This window comes from Notolabrus celidotus, chromosome 1 (assembly GCF_009762535.1).
Source record: "Notolabrus celidotus isolate fNotCel1 chromosome 1, fNotCel1.pri, whole genome shotgun sequence".
Taxonomy (NCBI): domain Eukaryota; kingdom Metazoa; phylum Chordata; class Actinopteri; order Labriformes; family Labridae; genus Notolabrus; species Notolabrus celidotus.
Window position 1 is genome coordinate 9,222,583 of NC_048272.1, and position 18,993 is coordinate 9,241,575.

General features: G+C 40.0%; 1 protein-coding gene across 1 annotated transcript in view; it reads right to left on the reverse strand.

The window, feature by feature from the left end:
* Nucleotides 1–18,993, reverse strand: part of grm2b (glutamate receptor, metabotropic 2b) — a 39,677-nt gene that overhangs the window by 3,284 nt on the left and 17,400 nt on the right. Inside the window, exons 3-5 of the mRNA XM_034683000.1 lie at nucleotides 6,746–7,583; nucleotides 5,203–6,266; nucleotides 1,262–1,454 (exon numbers count right to left, since the gene is read on the reverse strand). Of these exons, the coding sequence (XP_034538891.1) occupies nucleotides 1,262–1,454; nucleotides 5,203–6,266; nucleotides 6,746–7,583 (2,095 nt within the window). The remainder of the gene's footprint in view (nucleotides 1–1,261; nucleotides 1,455–5,202; nucleotides 6,267–6,745; nucleotides 7,584–18,993) is intronic.

Consider the following 18,993-nt stretch of genomic DNA (forward strand, 5'->3'; position numbering starts at 1 on the left):
ACAAAGTTTTAAGATTTTTTTAAGAAGTACTTTGAATACTTAAGTATTTTTTAAAGCAATACTTCAGTACTTTAACTCAATTTATAATTTGACAGAGCAACTTTCACTTGTATTGGAGTAATATTTGACCTGGAGTATCTATACTTTGACTTAAGTAATGAAGCTGTATACTTTGTCCGCCACTGACATCAAATATTAAAGTCAACTTGTTAATGTCTTTACTCGAAAGCCAGGTAATGGGCAGGATGTTGTAAAGTTAATGAGTATTATGCAAACTAATTCGCTTAACCACCTGCTCACAAAACATTATCCCTTATACAAGGTACTTGTTCCTATTTTGAACTATTCTGTTTCATATTGTTTTATACCTTTTGTTGTATTCCACATTTACTTTGCCGGTAAGGACTATATTCTTACAAAAATACCCCAGCTCATAGAATGTGATTACTTGTAATGCATTTCCATACAAACCAGTGCATGAGACGGTAACAATTAACTCAAAAAGATGAAAAAGTAAAACTATTTTCACACATTAATGCATCAGTAAAAATTATCCAGTTGGATAAACTTGCAGTGACTCTCCACCTCTACCTCGAGTCTACTATCACACATTCATTTCTGATGGCTAGAAAGTCTTTAATCCCTGCGATGTGATTGCAATAAAAAGATTGTTAATCCTCTAAATGCTCACTTGTTTGGATTAAATGTTTTCTTTTGGGGGGGCTTTCTGTCTCTCTAACAAGAAGAATTAAACTGACTTGCACAATGTAAAGTTTATATGTTTTTGTGTTATTTTTGAAGCTTGTTCCATGAATTAGTTGTCAGTTCATTAAGAAGCTTAAGATAAGACTTGTCACCATTAAAATAGACTTAATGACTGGATTTTAATTGCCTAGCCTCTCTGTTGTAAAACCAGAGGAAAAGAAGTGAAATCATATTCATTATTTTTTCATTTCCAGGTTTCTACTTTATAGCCATGATCCATATAATTATATGTAAAAACTTCTTCAACAAATTCAGCATGTGGAAACACTGTCAGGTCTTTTACAAAGTTCAAAATACTGCAAGTATTCCAAATACCTCAGGTCGTTTTTTCGATTGCACTTTTATCATAAATGCACTCAAGCAGCGTAGGGTGCAAAAAGTGTACTCTCTGTAATGTAAATTAAGATTTGGAACAGAGTTTCCAGCATACCAATTTATTCACAGCCTTAAGAATGAGTAACACCAAACAGAAGTGGGATGCACTGGATCTTTGTACCTTTGGAGTAGCTGGAGCTGGGGGCAGAAGCAGAAGCAGACACTGTGGCACTGAAGCGATTGGCTGTGACTCTGAGCGAGGCCACATTTTTCTGGGGCTGGAACAGAATGATGTGAATCTTGGGGGCGAAGAGGCAGCCGAGAACCACAGAGCCACTCAGACTGACTGAGATGCACATGGTGGTGGTCTGCACCTGTGAGGGACAGAGAGAGTGGGTGGCTGATGAACAAGAGGGCTGCCTGCATTGATATATTTCCTTTTGTCTTCAAAAGGCCTAATGAAGTTTGTTCAAAGACCACCTAGCCACTGTGCTCCTCAAACACACACTGGATGTGGACTACACATACACACACACTTACACCTGTTACTTTAGTGCATCCTTTGATCCAAAAAGTTCACTCATATTTTTATTAATTCAATACCGGAATTGGACCCAAATCTTTAAGAGGAATTCACTTTTGCCTTCATATTAGATTTTTCCAAATCCTTTATCCAGCCATTTTCAAAAAATCCCTTCAAAAATCTCTTTCTTTTTATCATATCATTGTCTTTCAACCCACACAACACCTTTTCTCCTCCCTCTCTCACCTCCCTTGGTTGGACATGGGGTCAAAGATACTCTTCGTGCCCTTTTTTTTCCCCTGCAGTCTCCGATACACTCAATTATGATGCTCTATTTTCCTGTATTATAGATAATGAATAATCAGTGTCATGAAGTTGATCTCTCCTTGCTGATTGGATCTCTCTGAACTGCAAAATTGATAGGTTTCTTGCTTTAACATGAAGAACATTGGTCATGCATTTATTAAATGTTAAATCATTAAAAACAATGAACTGATATGAAAAAATATCAGATTTAGTGTTGTAATTGTATTCAGCCACTTTAAAACAAATCAACTTTCTGTAAATTGCTCTTAAATTGCATCCTGCAGTCCCTCACAAACAAAAACAAAAAAATCACCTAAAGCCCTGGGGCTTTATTAGACTATTCCCGTATTTCAATTTCCACTTTGAATAATTTATGTGTGTGTGAAGTTTTCAATTATGCATGTTAGCAATTCTAATGCTGTATCTGTATGTGCACGAGGAGGAGGGTGAGAAGAAGAAGTGTAAGAAGAAGAAAGTGGAAGAAGCACAGCTGGCTCTCCAGCAAAGCCTGGGCTCTGTTAGTCATATTTCAGCTGCTAATGTGAGCTGACTGCTGGGGTCATCTTCCTGAGTACCACCTCTTCCCACCCCACTGGTCACCCCTGCAGTCCAAAAACTTCTATTTGCAGAACCACAGCATGAAGTGAAATCCCTCCCTTTCTAAACATACTGCACAACAACAAGGCTTCAGAAATATGAGAGGTCCTCACACATTCTGGCTCTAGCCTAAAGAAATGCGTGGTGAAATCACTGTAATGAAAGCGGGTAATATTGCTTCACTTGTCTTTTGTCTGCAGCTACTGATCTCTTTCAGTTATAAAGATGTCTCTCTAGCAGCCAATCTGTTCTTTATGAAGCAACAATGTGTTATCCTGCCATACTTTGTAAACAATGCTGGATTCCCTTTTCAAAATGGACCACAAGGAAACCAGTTCATACTTTTTAACTTTGCAATAATATATTATTAATATCTTTTAGACAATTAAGCCTATTCATTGCCCAGTTTTCTTACTAATAACCTATTTATGTTAAACTCTTGATTATCATTAGTTTAAAACCCCATAATAATGGTTATTTATTCTCTACAGCAGGGGTTCTCAAAGTGTGGGTCAGGACCCCCTGGGGGGTCGCGAGACACAAATTGGGGGTCGGGAGAAGTCTTCCAGAATGTTTTTTTCTTTTAAGTTATCTAAAAATAGTACATTTTACCCATTATAGTAAAAAATATCTACAGAAACACTAGCTAAACTTGAAATAAAACCTTGAAAATAGAAATTGTAATGAGTTTTCTGCCTTTCTATGTTGCCAGATGACTTCTAAGTTTAGGGTTAGTGAACAGTGAATTATCAAAAGCATCAGTAGCAGTAGGTTAGTAGTTCATAACAGCACAGGAAATACAGCCACATGCTCATATAGGTAGGCTAATTTTCTGCAGACCAGCTAAATGAAGCCACATTAAATCTTTTTGAGGGACAGTGGGGGTTGCGAGTCTTTGCCACCTATATTTTAAGGGTCGCGGGCTGAAAAGTTTGGGAACCCCTGCTCTACAGTATACGTGAAGCCAGGGACAAGTTAACCTGATTACACAAGTCATACCAAATCAAGCCACAGAAAGAAGTGTGCCACTTTTCTCTTCTGCCTGTTAACACTGTGGCAAAAACCCTTCTGTTAGCATTCTAAATTGGTAAACATTGTGGCAAAGTACTATTTTCCATCACACGCTGGTTTTGAGTTAGGAATAAAGACAGTTACTGGGTACAGATGTGAGCCCAGCTTTTCATCAGGGTCCTGCTCACCCTTTTTGGGTTTTAATTTGCATAGTCAGCTTTACATAATTTCTTGTGTTTTTAAAATTTTGTCTCAATACAAAGAACAAACATGCTTATAAAATAATCAGTTTAAGGTGCAAAAGCAGGCAGATTCCCAAGTGATAGCGTCGACTTTATCAAATAAGAATAAAGTCAAACATACTGAAAAAGAGATCTGAAACAAATTACACCTAACACTGTTTGAAAGATCAGAATTTATGTATCCAACTGTGGAGTCTTGAGTTCATCATTATTCACTGGGCAACAAGGCCAGCCTCTCATTAGAATATTTCTCTGCTGTCCAACTTCTAATTTGAAATGTGGCGACTGAACCCACAGCCATTATTATTGGTGTCACACGGAACCAAAGCATCAAGGTCTCTGTTGCAGCGCCAGACCTCTCATTCTTTCAATTAGTGCAAGTGCTGCCACTCCAGCATGAAGCCTTATATTCAACAATGTTCAGCTACTTTTTTTCCTCCGAGGATCAGGAAAGTTGAAGGTTTTCAGATCCATCCTTTGGGTGCCAGAAAGAGTGATCACTACAGACATGAAAAGCCTGAGGTACTTCATGATGATACAAAGCTTGTGTAATCCTGGACCTCCCCCCACAACAAAGACCTTGTTGAACAGCCCGACCAAACAAGGTGGCATTACTCTATTCTTCATAAAGGAAAGGTACTCATAACTTACATAATCTGTCAGCTTTATGCCTCTTGTTTGTCTAAGCTGTCTTAAACTACACTGAGAAATACTACATTTATCCTTGCAGCTATTTACACAAGGGAAAATTAAGGTTTTATATTCTAATTTTTGGCCTGCGTGATAATCTATGCAGATCCAATCCATTTATTCATCATCTTGTGTGATGCAGGGTAAATGCTAAATAAGTGTAAAGGCTAAAGGCTGCTAAACTTCCTATCCCCTTGTGACAACTCTGTAGAGGAGATGTCATATTTCATCTGACTATCAGGGGGGTTAAGTCCAATCATTTTTACCACAGGCTTTAATACCAGTTGCACATCATTATGAAGGACCTATATAGATTATTCCACATTAGTATTTTACAATGAAACCTCTAATAAATCTAAAGAGCTCATCTTATTCACCTCAAACATGTCATTAAGCATTTAGAGTTGCTGTGATTTGATGAATCAGTTTGGCTGTCATTAATTATTTGCATCTGTATATTCCAAACTGATCTGTCTGTTGTCTTTGTTCTCGCCTTGAAAGATCCTTCAACCCACATGAAAAGAAAGCTCACTCTTTTGTGGGTTTGGTTACCAGTGATCAAATAGAATCTTAAAGTGACACCTTCTTCTTCTTCTTCTTCTTCTTCTTCTTCAAGAATGCAGAATACACTAGGGAAAGTCATTTATAGACTCTGTTTACATTACTCCACAACAGTTGGCCTGAAAAGGTTCTAAGAACATTAGTTATCGATATAAAGTTGACTTAATATAATAAGATTTTCTTGGTAGTTACCCTGTAGTCGCTAGCAGTGACATAGAAGATTGGCTGGAAAGCGAGCCAGATGATGCAGGTGGTGTACATAGTGAACCCGATGAACTTGGCCTCGTTGAAATTTTCTGGGCACTTTCTCGTCTTGAAGGCGTAGACAGTGCAGAGGACAATTAGGATGCAGTTGTAGGTGAGAGACATGAGCATGCTGGAGTCCTTGCTGTTGCACTTCAGGGTGACCACATCCCTCCTCTCCGGGCTCACCTCCTTCCGAACACCTGGCACCTCTACCAGCAGCCAGATAATAGCAACCAGCAGCTGGCAAGAGATCAGAGCGCCGCAGATTGCTACCTGGGAAGCTGGGCTGATGAAACGTGGCCGCTGGGCTCCATCCTTCACTCCACTGAAGATACGAGCTATTCGGTTGGTCTTGGTTAGGAGAGCCGAGTAGCACACTGCAAATGAGGTGCCCAAGCCTAGTCGTCGTAGAGTGCAAACAGCAGTGGAGGGTTTGGCAATGTAGATGAAGGTCATGAGGTAGCACATTAGCACTCCCAACAAGAGGATGTAGGAAAGTTCACGTCCACTTGCTTTGACAACAGGTGTCTCATTGTTCTTGAAGAACAGGCCAATGACTGACAGAGTGCAGAGGATACCAAGGCAGGAGATGGTGACAGGTCCAATGGCCCAAGCATCCTCCCAGCGGATGTATTCTTCAGGCAGATCGTAACATCCTGTCAAGTTTGCCAAAGGCCACTGACCAAAGTTGCAGTCAGCGCAGGTGAACTCATCCTGCAGGTACTGGTAGGGCTGACAAGGGATACAGATCCAGCAGCAAACATCTCCAGGCTGCATACTCTTGATCTCATTCTTCCTGCAGGGGTCACTGCACTGGGAGGTGGGGGGTACATGACCTCGCCAGGGTACCAGAGAGGTGTTCAGGGTCAGGGTCTGCTCCCAGTAGCCGACTTTCCTGTAGATGAACTTCCCGTCTTCTTGGTGGTAATGAAAGATGTTGTACCGGCTGATGCTGTCACCAAAAGAGTCGAAGCGGACAATGTTTTCCGTGTCCAAAGGTCTGAATGGAGCTGATAGAAAACATGGGTACAAAATTGTTTACTAAAGTAACACTCATAGAACTCATAGAAGCATACAAGTACTACTTGTCTATGCCTTAAAAAACAACGTTAAAAATGACTGTCCTAATATGGATTTACTAAATGGCTGTTTGTACTCCTCACACTGGAATCCTGTCATTTACGCTCAGCCTTATACAAGTATTTATACATTTAACCAATATCCAGTATATTTAGAATAGAATGTTCTAAATAGACTCTGCTTCCATTAATCCTTTGAAGCAAATCAATAAATAATTTTTGCTAATTTAATATTCTCAAAGCCCTGTTCAGTGCTGCAAAGGAAATCATTTGAACTCTTAATCCAGCTTGATACTTGATTTGCAAACCCTTATTCAATTTAAATATTAATTTCGCAGAAAAGGTACATGAAAAAGTAATTCTCTTTAGCGTAAAATACTTCTTCAGTGTTGGCTTTCTTTTGTGTTTACCTTCAAACTTGGTCTTCAAGATGAACTCCTTGTAGAATCTTCTGCCATTACCTGGTTTCATGGCTTCACACACCTTTGATGTGTTGGAGCACACAGCTTGCCTCATGTTGTGTAAAGCATAGGCCATGGCATAGACGGCATTCACCACAAACATGATCTTCGACTCCTGCTCAAAAGTTCCATCTCGTAGGCTGTGCTCACTGCAGCCTGGTTCCTGCAGGCTACAACCAAACCGGTGCTCCCAGAACTCTTTGAACCAGGGGTTCCTCATGTTGGTGTATGGGTTCAGTTTGGTGAAGTAGTCTTCAAACTCTCTGATTGGGTAGGAAGCTAGCTCGATGGTGAAAGCCCGGTCAGCTGCAGCCTCGCTCCCTCTCACCACACTCTCCTGTGCTCCCCAGCCGTCACTGGCCACCCAGGTGAAGGTGACGTTCATACGAGTAGCGGCCACCAGCAGCTCACGGGCGTCTTCACTTCCGGTGAACAAGATGACCACTCTGGCGTTGGACTTCTGCTGCAGAGAGCGGATCACGTTGTCATAACCCTGGCGGTTCATGGAGCGGCTTACCTTGGCTGAAGTGGCAATGCAGATTTGGCGAGTACGGGCCTCCTGCTGGAAGGCATCAATGCCAGTCTCACCGTAGTCGCCCTCTGATGCTACAGTTGACACATAGGTCCAGTTGAAGAATCGCAGGATCTCTGCCATAGCTTTGGCCTGGTAGAAGTCAGGAGGCACAGTGCGGGCAAAGTAGTCATAGCGACTCTTGTCACTGAGCTTTGAGCTGGTGGAGGCATAGCTGATCTGAGGGATCTGGAACAATCGCAGAAGGTTGGCCACCTGAAAAAAAGTCAAAGAAAAATATTAAAACTTTACATTTTGATTCTTATTGTTTTTAAACAGCAGATATTCACATGATCTGTAGGCCAGGGAACAATTATAGCCCTGAAAAACTTAGGTTGACTTCGAGGTGAGATTCTCCTTTGGCATCTATGAAGACCTGAGTAATAAAAACATTCATGGCTATAAGAAAACCTAGTTCAAAATAGCTCATTGCATTTCCATAGCCAATCTTATTTTGACTGACAACTCACTCCCACAATAATGGTGTATGTGACGATCAGCATATAGCAGCTTCAAACAACAGGCCTGAGTCAGAATCAGAGGAGGGAGGAATACTGCAGTCAAAAATGTATGTATTCAACTTGTCACTGGATATTGAGTTACAACATCTTTGTTACAATATCACAGTTTGTGGTTGGTGTACACAACAGCTGAGATGCCCCAATTAGTTATTAAAGCTCTGCAATGCTTATGATGGTGCTGTAATTAATGCTGTGTAGGGCTAGACTTACCCTAATGCTTAACACCAGCTGCTGAAACAGATTAGGTCAGACTAAACTCCAGCAGCAAAAAAAAAAAAGGAGAGCCATTGACAACACTCAACATCCAGCCAAATAGCTGCTGTGTGACTTCTCCAGTTATTGGTTTGGGTCTATAAGGGTCCATGACTGACAGCTGATAGGGGACCCTTATAACTATTAGAACATTTTAAGAGGTGAGTTGATGGGGCCCAATTTCCTGTTTTTTCATGGGGCCTTAAACACCTGGCAGCGCCCCTGAGCTAGAAGGCTTTGGTTGATTTGGGTTCCAGGGGCTTTAAAGGGCAGAGCTGCTGTTCAGAGTGCTTCAGCTCTGTGGAGCAGAAAGACTGGCATTAAAAACAGCAACAATTCAATCTTCCTCTATTTCAAACTGTTCACTCTGTCAGGGATCTACATCACCTGCAGCTATTGTCACAAATCCTTTCAAAGATAGGGCCAGCTAGCAACAGCAACAGAGGTGAGAATTTCATTATTGTGCTTTTCTGTTCTCTTTTACAAAAAGTTAAAGCTATGCTGCCAAGTCTTTCAAAGTCACCAGACACATGATGCCGATGTGTTATGGCACCCACCTGACCAAGACGAACACATTGATTTCCTTGTGGAGATGATAGTTTTTGGTTCTGTGTGTAACGTGGACCATACTGTTTGAAAACTCAGCGAGGCATCCATGTTGGACACAAGCCTGCTGACATTATTGTGTCAAAGTCATAAAACCAAATAAATGATTTCCCCACATGCCATAACAGAGCTAAGTATGACAGAGAGCTGGCAAAAACATGTCATTCTGCAGGATACCTTATGAGACTCAGTGGTGATTAGTGAATTCCCATGAGCTTCAGTATGACTCGCCAGCCTCCTCCCATGGGCATCATTGTATGCCCGCAGGCTTCCCAAACAATGGCATCCCTATGGATATAATTGGAACGTCCATACTCACAGCAAGTGCTATCAAAAGACTCAGAAAAACAATTTCTATTTATGCTCACTCATTCCAATCCAAGAGCTATCCATCCTCTCTGTTGTATTTCTAATTCCAGGTGTTGAATCCTGTCTGTATTTGCAAAACAGCCCCAGGTTTTCCTTGCCTGCATGCCATGAACATTTTACTCAAGAATCTATTTTTAGTCATGTAAGCAGCATTGCTTCAGGGTGACAATGCCACTATGTCAGTTTGATCCATCACTGTGGACGATCAAACTGTTGGTTAAATTCTCATTCGATTTGGTATATAGATGCATTTGTTTGTTATCATAATTTCTCAACTAAGATAATTTGCAACCATGCTAACATTAGCTTGTTATCAGTGTTATTAGACCTACTATTGTGCTCAATGCAGTCGCCTATGGCAGTGGTTTTCAACCACTGTGCCGTGGCACACTAGTGTGCCGTGACAGATCGTCAGGTGTGCCGTGGGACATTATCAAATTTCACTTAATTAGTCCAAAAAAATATTATTCATATACTGCAAATAATTTGCCATGTAGTGTGTCTGTCCCTGCAGTGAAGTGATTGGTGGAGTAATTAAATACTTGTCCATATACTGACCTGCACAATCGCCCATTGGTTGGCAATAAAGTACACTTATGACCTTGTTCATTTAAGACAATAGAATTAATGATACACGCGAGAGGTGTGTGTGACAAGAAGTAGGCGTACAACAGCGATGGATAAATATTCAAAAAGGAAAAATGAAAACTCCAAACTGGGCCCTGGACAAAATTGTAACCAGGATGAAGAGCATAATATGGGTGGTCTAAAAGGCAACTTTATGAGAAAAATGACAGCAGTGACTGCAAGAGCTCTCAAAGCTAGCTACTTAGTAGCTGAACTCATAGCCAAATCGAAAAAAGCCACAAATTGTGGCAGACATTAATACCTGCAAAAGCTATTGTAAATAAGATGCTTCGCCCTGACACAGGTAAAGAAGTAGCCCAAGTCCCTCTCTCAGATAAATAGATTAATATATTGAGAGACTAAATGTGTCATTTTGAAAACCTTTTCGTTGGTGGTGTGTCTCAGGATTTTTTTTTATGTATGAATTGTGCCTTGGCTCAAAAAAGGTTGAAAAACACTGGCCTATGGTATGTGAATAAAAGTTGCTAGCCTGGTTTTGGGCTAATTTGTTCCTTTTTTACTTTTTACTTCCATTTAAGAGTTGTATTGATTTACTAATCATCTTTCCATTGCTATGCAGCCTCAACTAAACTATGTGAAGCATTGGTAGACATAATTTAATGGACTGAGACAAACAGATGAGACTACTTGGCAATGCATTTGTCCCCTATCACCCTATCACCAAGTCCAAGCACCGCACCTTGGGGGACAGAGCCTTTACCATCGCTGCCCCCACTCTCTGGAACTCTCTCCCTCCACACATCCGTAACTCTGACTCTCTCCTCTCTTTTTAAAAAACCACCTCAAGACCTACCTGTTCCAAAAAGCATACCACACATGACCTCTCCCCCCGCCCCACCTCTGTCCCTGTTTTGTTTGTTTTTATTTATGTGTTTTAATTTCTTTCTTTAGTTTTCATCTTATGTAAAGTGACTTTGAGTACTAAGAAAAGCGCTACATAAATTCTATGAATTATTATTATTATTATTTGCAATGCAAACACATTCTGGTTTGCCACAGACTACTGACAGTACCTGATCCACGCACAACTGTCTGCTTAACCTTCTTTGAATAAAACACCCCAAACACAGGAGAGAGCAGAAACATGGGAGTACTAATAAGCTCTTCAGGGGATGAAAGGAGTACATGTGATGTATTCAGACAAGTGTACTCCAGTCAGCAGTATTCCTCTCTACGGTACAAAATAGATCGAAGGTCTTCTCACATTACTATAATTTTTGTTGTAAACCTATGGGAGAGCTTCATTAGATCCCTGAGTGTACTGATTCATGTATGTTGCCTAGTATAAACACTTTTTTGTATGCAGCAGGCTAACATATGAGCTGCCACACAGTCAGTCAGTCACACTTGCATGGTAATAAGGTGGTTTCTTCTTGCAGTGTTTTCAGACAGACAGTTGGCCTTCATCAGTAGATACTGGGAGAAGCTTGACAGCCCACCTTTCAGGACGCCACTGGAGTGTGTGACAGTAACCGTCTGTTTGTCCTCATGCGGTGTTTCCCTTCACTCTCTCCATCGACCAGTCAGATAACAACACAACAGCAGAGCTGGCTCTTACTCAAACTATAAATAAGCTTTATTTGCACAAAAATCCATCAGCTCCAAGCTTTGCATTTCATTTCCTTGTTAAAAACCACTACTGTCGCAGACTGAACCTGAATCTCAACGCATACAGACCTACAATAGTAGACTTTAACCTACATGCAAACCGCTTTAGCTTTTTGGGTTCAAATGTGGTAATTTGACCTCTTCTTGGTCTACTGGCTTAAAATTCAAAAGTGGTCCCCAATTGCGATAAAGCTCTGACCTAAATCTAAAAACATTTTTAAAAAACCACACCTTAAACACCTGGCAGAAGCCTTTTCATACCACAGCCTCCCTGAATGCAGTCTGAATGGTTATTAAAGTCCTCTCTTGCATTTATTTTCAAACTTGAGTTACTTTTTAGAATGACTATTTTCAGATTAATAAACCTCCTGACTCATTGTGTGAAGACAAATATGCACAAAGTTTAGAAAAAATGCAAATCATTGCACTATTTACATGGAGATAAATGAAATCATTACCAATACTGGCTATATATCATGGCGATTACAGCACTGCATTACACAATTATGCTCTTGTTTTGGTTGTGTCATTTTGGTTCATTGGTGAAACTGGGATTGTTTTCTGCAGCTTCTTTTATCAAGTAAAAGTTAATCATGCAGGCTTCAACACAGCATTTCTTTTTAACCCCTGCAGTCCTAGAGGAGATTTCCTTCTTGGCTAAACCACAAACCATCAGTGGCCGTATGTAAAGACAGAGTTTAGCGAATTAACATTATTTTAGTGACCCCAGATTAAGTCTATGCTGAAGTTAAAAGCAAAGCTAAAATGATACAGCTTGTAAATAATGTCCCTATAGGATTATACAAGGTTAAGAACATTATATCCCAAGTATATAATTAACCAGGTTTAATGTAGTATTATTATTGAACCATTATTTTAGAGAGATAATCCAACAGCAGTAGTAAAACACCACCTACACCAAAAATGTATTTTACTCATTATTGTCTCTAGATGTTGAAACCATAGACTGTATAAAATATGAACATAGTATCCGTGACGTCACCTATCTGTTCCTGAACACTGTTTTGAAGCCAATCGTCGACGGCAGCCATATTGGAAATGCGGAACTCAGCTAGGCACATTGTGACGTAAAGGGGCGGAGTTTGAGCCTCTTAGCCAACAGCTATGTGTTCCCGTCCATGAGTCAAGTCAGTCATGTCCTTATTTGGGCAAAAACTCATAATCTTCATATCTTCTGAACCGTTGCGTTAGAGAAAAAATTCCCCCCCGTACAGTGTGTGCCAAAAGAGAAATTAGCTACGAACAGCCAAGCTGTTTTTTGAACCAGGCTGTAAACATGTTTATTGATGCTGTAAAGATCGTCTTTTTCCCATTCATGTCTATATGGTTTCCGGTGTTTCTGCAGCCAACCTCAAGCGGATTCTCAATGAATTGCAGTTTATAACACTTCTGCATGGGCTTCATAGTTTGAGACCAGAGGTTGCCGCTTGGTTGAAACCTGCCTGAAATACTGAATGTCAAGAGTTTGATATCATAAAATCTATTTTCATAAAGAGGTAAAGTTTCTCTCTGCTCATTTTAAATGTTACTCTAAGACAGGTTTGGACACATCTTGTGTAGAGCAGTCAAACCTTTAAAGTGAACATCTTGACTTAAATATACTCTCATCAAAGGGGGAGATGCTTTTTTAAAAGTTTCCACAATAGAACTGAAATTGTTTGTGAGGAAAACGATCAGCCTCATTTTCATTCCACACAAAGTATTTTTGATATCTTCCAACATGTCTTCAATAGATTATAAAAAATAAATAAGAAAACACAAGGATCTATTTGTATGCTTTCTTGCTCACTTTGAATCCCAGTTTTACTTCCTGCATATGTTCCCTTTGTGAAACATATTCAAAATAAAAGCATTACATGATAAACAGCCCATGAACAACATGTGTGCTTAAAGACTACCATTTTCAGTGTTTATAGTTAGGTCCTTGGACACCTCACGCTATGTTGTAGTACACTCATGTGAACATTTACTGCAATACTCAGCTGTTATGAGATAAAACATGTTGAGGAAGATTGAATGCAGTAATCACTGGTTTCTCAAGAACAAAAGGAAGAGATGAGCCAGTACTGTAAAGGTATACGGTTGAAGACATTTATATTTGTGTCTACATCTATGCAAAACATCCCCACTGAATTAATTCTTGATGCAGTGTGTTGTTTTAGATGCATCATGAGGGGCAGTATTGGGATTCCAGCCCAGCGTTCCTTTAGAAGCACAGATGCTTTGAGGGACGATATGAGACAGCTGGAACCCGGACAGCCTCTTACTCATGTGTCTGTCATAATTTTTTTTTCAACATGAAAAGTCCATCTTTGTGTCCCTGAGGTCCCTGTCATGCTGAGCCCTACAGTAGATACAGTAGATGGCATGCAGAGTGAGACTTCAGGATGTACAGATCACCAGCACTGCCACTTAGTGAAGGTCCATGTGATGCATAATGGATTTAATGCACACTGCAGCTAAGATAAGTATGGTGTATTTCAGTTGTAGTAGTGAATGTGACATTTGATATTTATATCCAAACCCTGGATGAAAAAATAAATGTGAAGGCTGAATCATAGAGGTGGTTTTCAGGAATTCTTTTTCTTTTTTAAATGCAAATACCAGCATGTCTCCGATACAGCCCAGAGTGAGGTATCAGGTGTAGGGTATCAGGTATCAGGTATCAGGTATCAGGTATCAGGTATCAGGTATCAAGCATAAGCAGGTATAAACAAGTACACTTATCTATGCACCTATTAGGTTACATAATTTGAAATCTACCTGTCCCCAACCCTACATTTTATATGGAAATAGTGTTTTGGAGAAACAAAAAAAAGCTGAATTACACAACAAAAAGTACAAAATCCTCAAGTCACAAGACTAACAAGAAAAATGTGATTCTAGCAGAGAGTATAACGTTGGTCAAAGCTCAAAAGCCACCAGTAGTTGGTGTTTTTCTTCGAATGATACTGTATGTTGAATATCTTTAGGTATTTATCCAGGATCATCTCCAGTGCATCAAGTCTGTGTACTCATAATGACATGCAAAGAAGTAACAAACTATAGCTGAAAAGCAACATATTTTATAGAAATGATTATATATATAATAAATATAATATATTTTGTAGAAAAAATTAGCGTACGCAGCTCACAGGAGTTAAAGCCTGGGGCATCTTATTATACTCTTAAAAATCAACATGCTACCTCTCAGTATTTCCAAAAAGCTATCTTGTTCCAAAAAGAAGCACAGATGCACTGATAACAGGGTAGCCCAAATTGTCTGTGCCAAGCTTGGGCTTTGTCCAATTTCTGGTAAATCTAGTTCAGTTTATGATGATGAGAAATTATTTCTGGAGATGGGATTTCACCTCAAAATGCAGCAAGAGGAGAAATAACAAAATTGCAGATAACACACTCACTGAGGAAAAAGCATCATGCCATCATTTTGTTGTAGTCAACTATAGAAAGATGGCTGAAAGACCAGTCAAGGGGTGACTTAATTAGCCCTGGAACATCACAAACATGCACTTTAAAGCTACCACTGCACAGATCTCTTTTCTGTGCCCATCCACACGGATCGACTTTGTTTTCTCTAAGCCAATTTGAGGCAAACCAAAGCACCAAGTAAGACGTTCTTCTTCAGCTTGATTGCTCTGCCTCTTTCCGTCCAGGGTGGATTGTTCAAATTAAAAATCATCATATTTTCAATGGGCACACCTCTGATGCATTTTCTTGTTTGCTTTTGTTTTCAGCTCAAAGTTAATTTTCAATTTCCTTGTTTATACTCACTTCAGCAAAATGAACACACTGCAAAAACTGTCTTTGCCTGTAATTGCCTGTGCTGCTTTATCATATAGCTGTTAGATCAGCCACCCATCTGTTCTTCAGCTGAGGAGGATATTTCAGATTTGAAGCAGCTTTGTCGTATCCTGGGACCCCAGAATGCAGTCCTACACCACCAACATTTAAACAGGGAATATGAGAAGACAAATTTGACAAAGTTTGATTTAAATGATTTGAGCCCATAGACTGAATAAAATATAGACGTAGTAGCCGTGATGTCACCCATCTGTTTCTGAAGCGCTGTTTTGAGGCCAATCGTCGACAGCAGCTATATTACTGCTGTCGAGCGATTGTGACATAAAGAGGCAGGCTTTGAGCCTCCTTGCCAACAGCTAGTGTTACCGCCTGTCAATCAGGTCAGCTGTGCCTCTCATTGGAAGACTCGTAATCTCAATATCTTCGAAATTGCTGCAATAGAAAAAATTCAGCCCCCTACAGTGTGTGCCGATCAAAAATTAGCTATCCAGACTACACTCGTCTTTTATACCAGGCTGTCAACATGATTATTTCTGCTGGAAAGATCGGCTTTTTCCTATTCATGTGTATGTGACTTCCGGTACTTCCGGAGTCAGCATCAAGCGGATCTTCGATGAACTGCAGTTTTTAGCACTTCTGCATTGGACTAATATTTTTAGACTGGAGGTTGCCGCTTGTTTGTGCCTGGAAGAGGATTGCTTGATTTATGTATTACTTGTGAAAGTACAGTTTATCTTCAGCTCCATACATATGGTGCAACACTTTGGTTGCCTGGCAACCCAACTGCTGTTCCAAGACTCTAGGAAGTTAAGTTTAAAAATAAATAACTTTGCATCAACTGCTAAAATGAAATAATTACACATTAGCCTTGGAGCATCTAATCATAGCTCAAAATTAATCTTGACAGAGAGTGGCAGCATTTTGTTAAAGTATGAAGCATCTTTGCAAAAATGGCGAGTATTTAAGGTGAAAGTGTTATTTTCCACTAAGCTATCTGGTTTTGCAAAAAGATTCTAGTCATTCAAGAACCTTCAAACCTTTTTTATTGGTAGCCAGTTCGAACCTGTTCGTCCTTGAGTTGGAGTGGATGCTTCGAATAAAATTGAGGAAATTATCTTCAAGCAAACATGAGTCATGTTCACAAGAATGGAAGGGATGGAGGCTGTTGCTTTGACCTTTGACCCTTGACAACCAAAACATTATTTAGTCATTCTTGTGTCCAAGTGGACCAATATCTTCAAGGTATTCACCTGATGTTGTGTTCACAGAAACCGGAAGAATAGACAGGGTTTTTCTCAGTTTTAGGAAAGTGTTAGAACAATTCACTGGACATGATGTTGGCAGAACGGGGATGTGATCAAACATTGATTCAAACATATGGTCAGCAGTCTGAAGTAAATATGTTGATATGAACTGACCTGAGATATTGTTTAGTGAAGGTTGGAAGGTCGGGGTATTGATGAAATATACCTCTTCCCAGATAACTAAATATTTTAGGAGCCTGGTTACAAAAACACAGATACACACAACGAAGGCCTGAACTACTGTATATATCCATGTGATTCTAGTAGGCTGGCAAGAACTGAGACTTCATATTAAGGTGTTTTACGACCGGAGGAACTTTACCCCGGAACTAGGGACTTTACCCCTGAACTACGTGCGTTTTGACCGGTGGAACTAGGGTCTAAATTTAGTTCAGGGGTAGATAATCGTCCCTCTAAAAAGCCCTTGCTTGGGGGGTAGTACTTTTCAAAAAGCCCCGGGGCTTTTGGGGAGCAGGGCCTGCAATGCTGAACGTGTCTGATTGGTAGCTTAACCACAGTATTTTTATTCCGCCTGTCGTCCATAATAACATCACACACATCTGTGATTCACTTGATTTCTCTTTCTTTCATTAGTTTTCATTTGTTCTATCTTTTGTGTGTGTGTGCGTACTTTTCAAAAGAAGACGCTATGATTCACTTGATTTAGCAGCTTTGTAACAGTAGTCTTCTCTCAGCCCACCGTGAATGTGTCTCTCCCGGTGTTACGGTTTTAAAAGTGACCTTGTAAACTGGAAACCTTCAGCTGAACGTGTCAGTGTTTGTGGAGTTTACACAGTTGTTGACACACAGAGGGAGTTTTATGATTCAATATCCTCATCAGATAAGTATTTAATGATCGTCTAAAGACGTTTATAAGGGATGTATCCGGCTGAAAGTCGGCAGTTAACAGCGTCACTGTTTAAACCAAAACACCGGCAATCTCTGCCACGGCTTTTTGAGTTAAAAAAGATTTTAAAGCCATTTTGAAACGTCTTTGCTACTCGCGCTTATCTCCTCTCACGTGTTGATTCAGTGAATCCATCTGTGATGAAATATAGCACCATCTTAAACAGTGCCAGCTGAGTCTCTACATGCTAACAGGCTAACTGTTGCGATACCTGCCAGTACTTCTTCTTCTGTGGTGTCATTTGTGATGAATGGCATTCGTCCGTTCCGTTCTCCATACCTCACTGGCCTGATTTGCACAATCTACCCAGGGCTTCGGCCCTGCGGTCGAAACGCAGACCAAAATGGGGGGCACAGAATCTTTTAGTTCAGGGTAAAGTAGTTCTGGGGGCTGAAAGACCCCAGAACTCTTGGTCGAAATGCACCTTTTGCTGCAGAAACTTACATTAAAATTCTATTATTTCCTCCCATCAACAAAATAATACTCACCACAAGAGAGACTTTTTGAACTACTCCTCAAGTACAAGGATGCATCTCTAAAAAGCAGTCTTCATCAAGTAATGGAGAAGTCCCTTTACATGTGAAATAAAGTCCAGTATTTTTTCAGTCACTGATATGGGTGCAGGGCTTATGTGAAACAACCCAACATGAACAGGTTCAGAGCACAGCATGGTAATTTATTCCTGTGATATCGTGTGAGAAAAAAAACAGCTCAAAGACAGATAAGATGAAGGGAAGTGTATCTGGGAATCAATAGGAGAGCGATATTATTGACTGCGTGGGTCCTGACTCTAACCAACCTTCCAGTCATTACATGTTTCCCTTCACTCTGAATGACATTCTGATGTGCTTATTAAGGAGCGAAGCTGTTTCCTAACAATGTGCTAAAACTTCAGACTCAGAAATTACAGTCTGTTGGAGAGAAGACAAGGGGGAGTGTATGGGTTGAGCTAAGTAAGGGCGGGGGATGGGTTCAGCTACAATATCACAAGATAAACAAGACTCTTTTTGAAGTGAACACCAAAGCTGTTTTTTTTCCCACTTGAAGCATTCTATGATGACAGAAACACAATAAAGATAGAGCCGTCTCCAGTTGCTCTGCACGACACAACAACAGATTTAATAAAGCACAGAAAACCAACAATATTAAACTTCAATATACAGTATACAGGACAGATATGAATTCTCATAACCCCAATTTTTTGGGGAACATCCCAGGAGCTGCTGCAGCAGTGATATGATAGCTGTGTATTGGTCTCAAAGGCTTATGTGGGTGTTCTATTCATTTTATGATGTTTCATTTCAGAAGTGGGGAGTTATGAAGTAAAAATACTTTGATACTGTACAGAGATTTCAGGTTCTGTACTTAATTCTTTGTCTGCTAACTTTGAATTTTTACAAGCTACATTTAAACACTGATAGATTTTCCTCCTAACATTTGAGAAAGGCCCATTCTTTAAGCTTTATTTCATGTGAGGAATTACTAATATTTTATTTTGCATCATTGCAGCCACTTTAAACTTTCACAACTTTGACAACAATTTCATCATAATTCGGAGGGAAAAATATGCTTACAAAAGGCCAGGACTT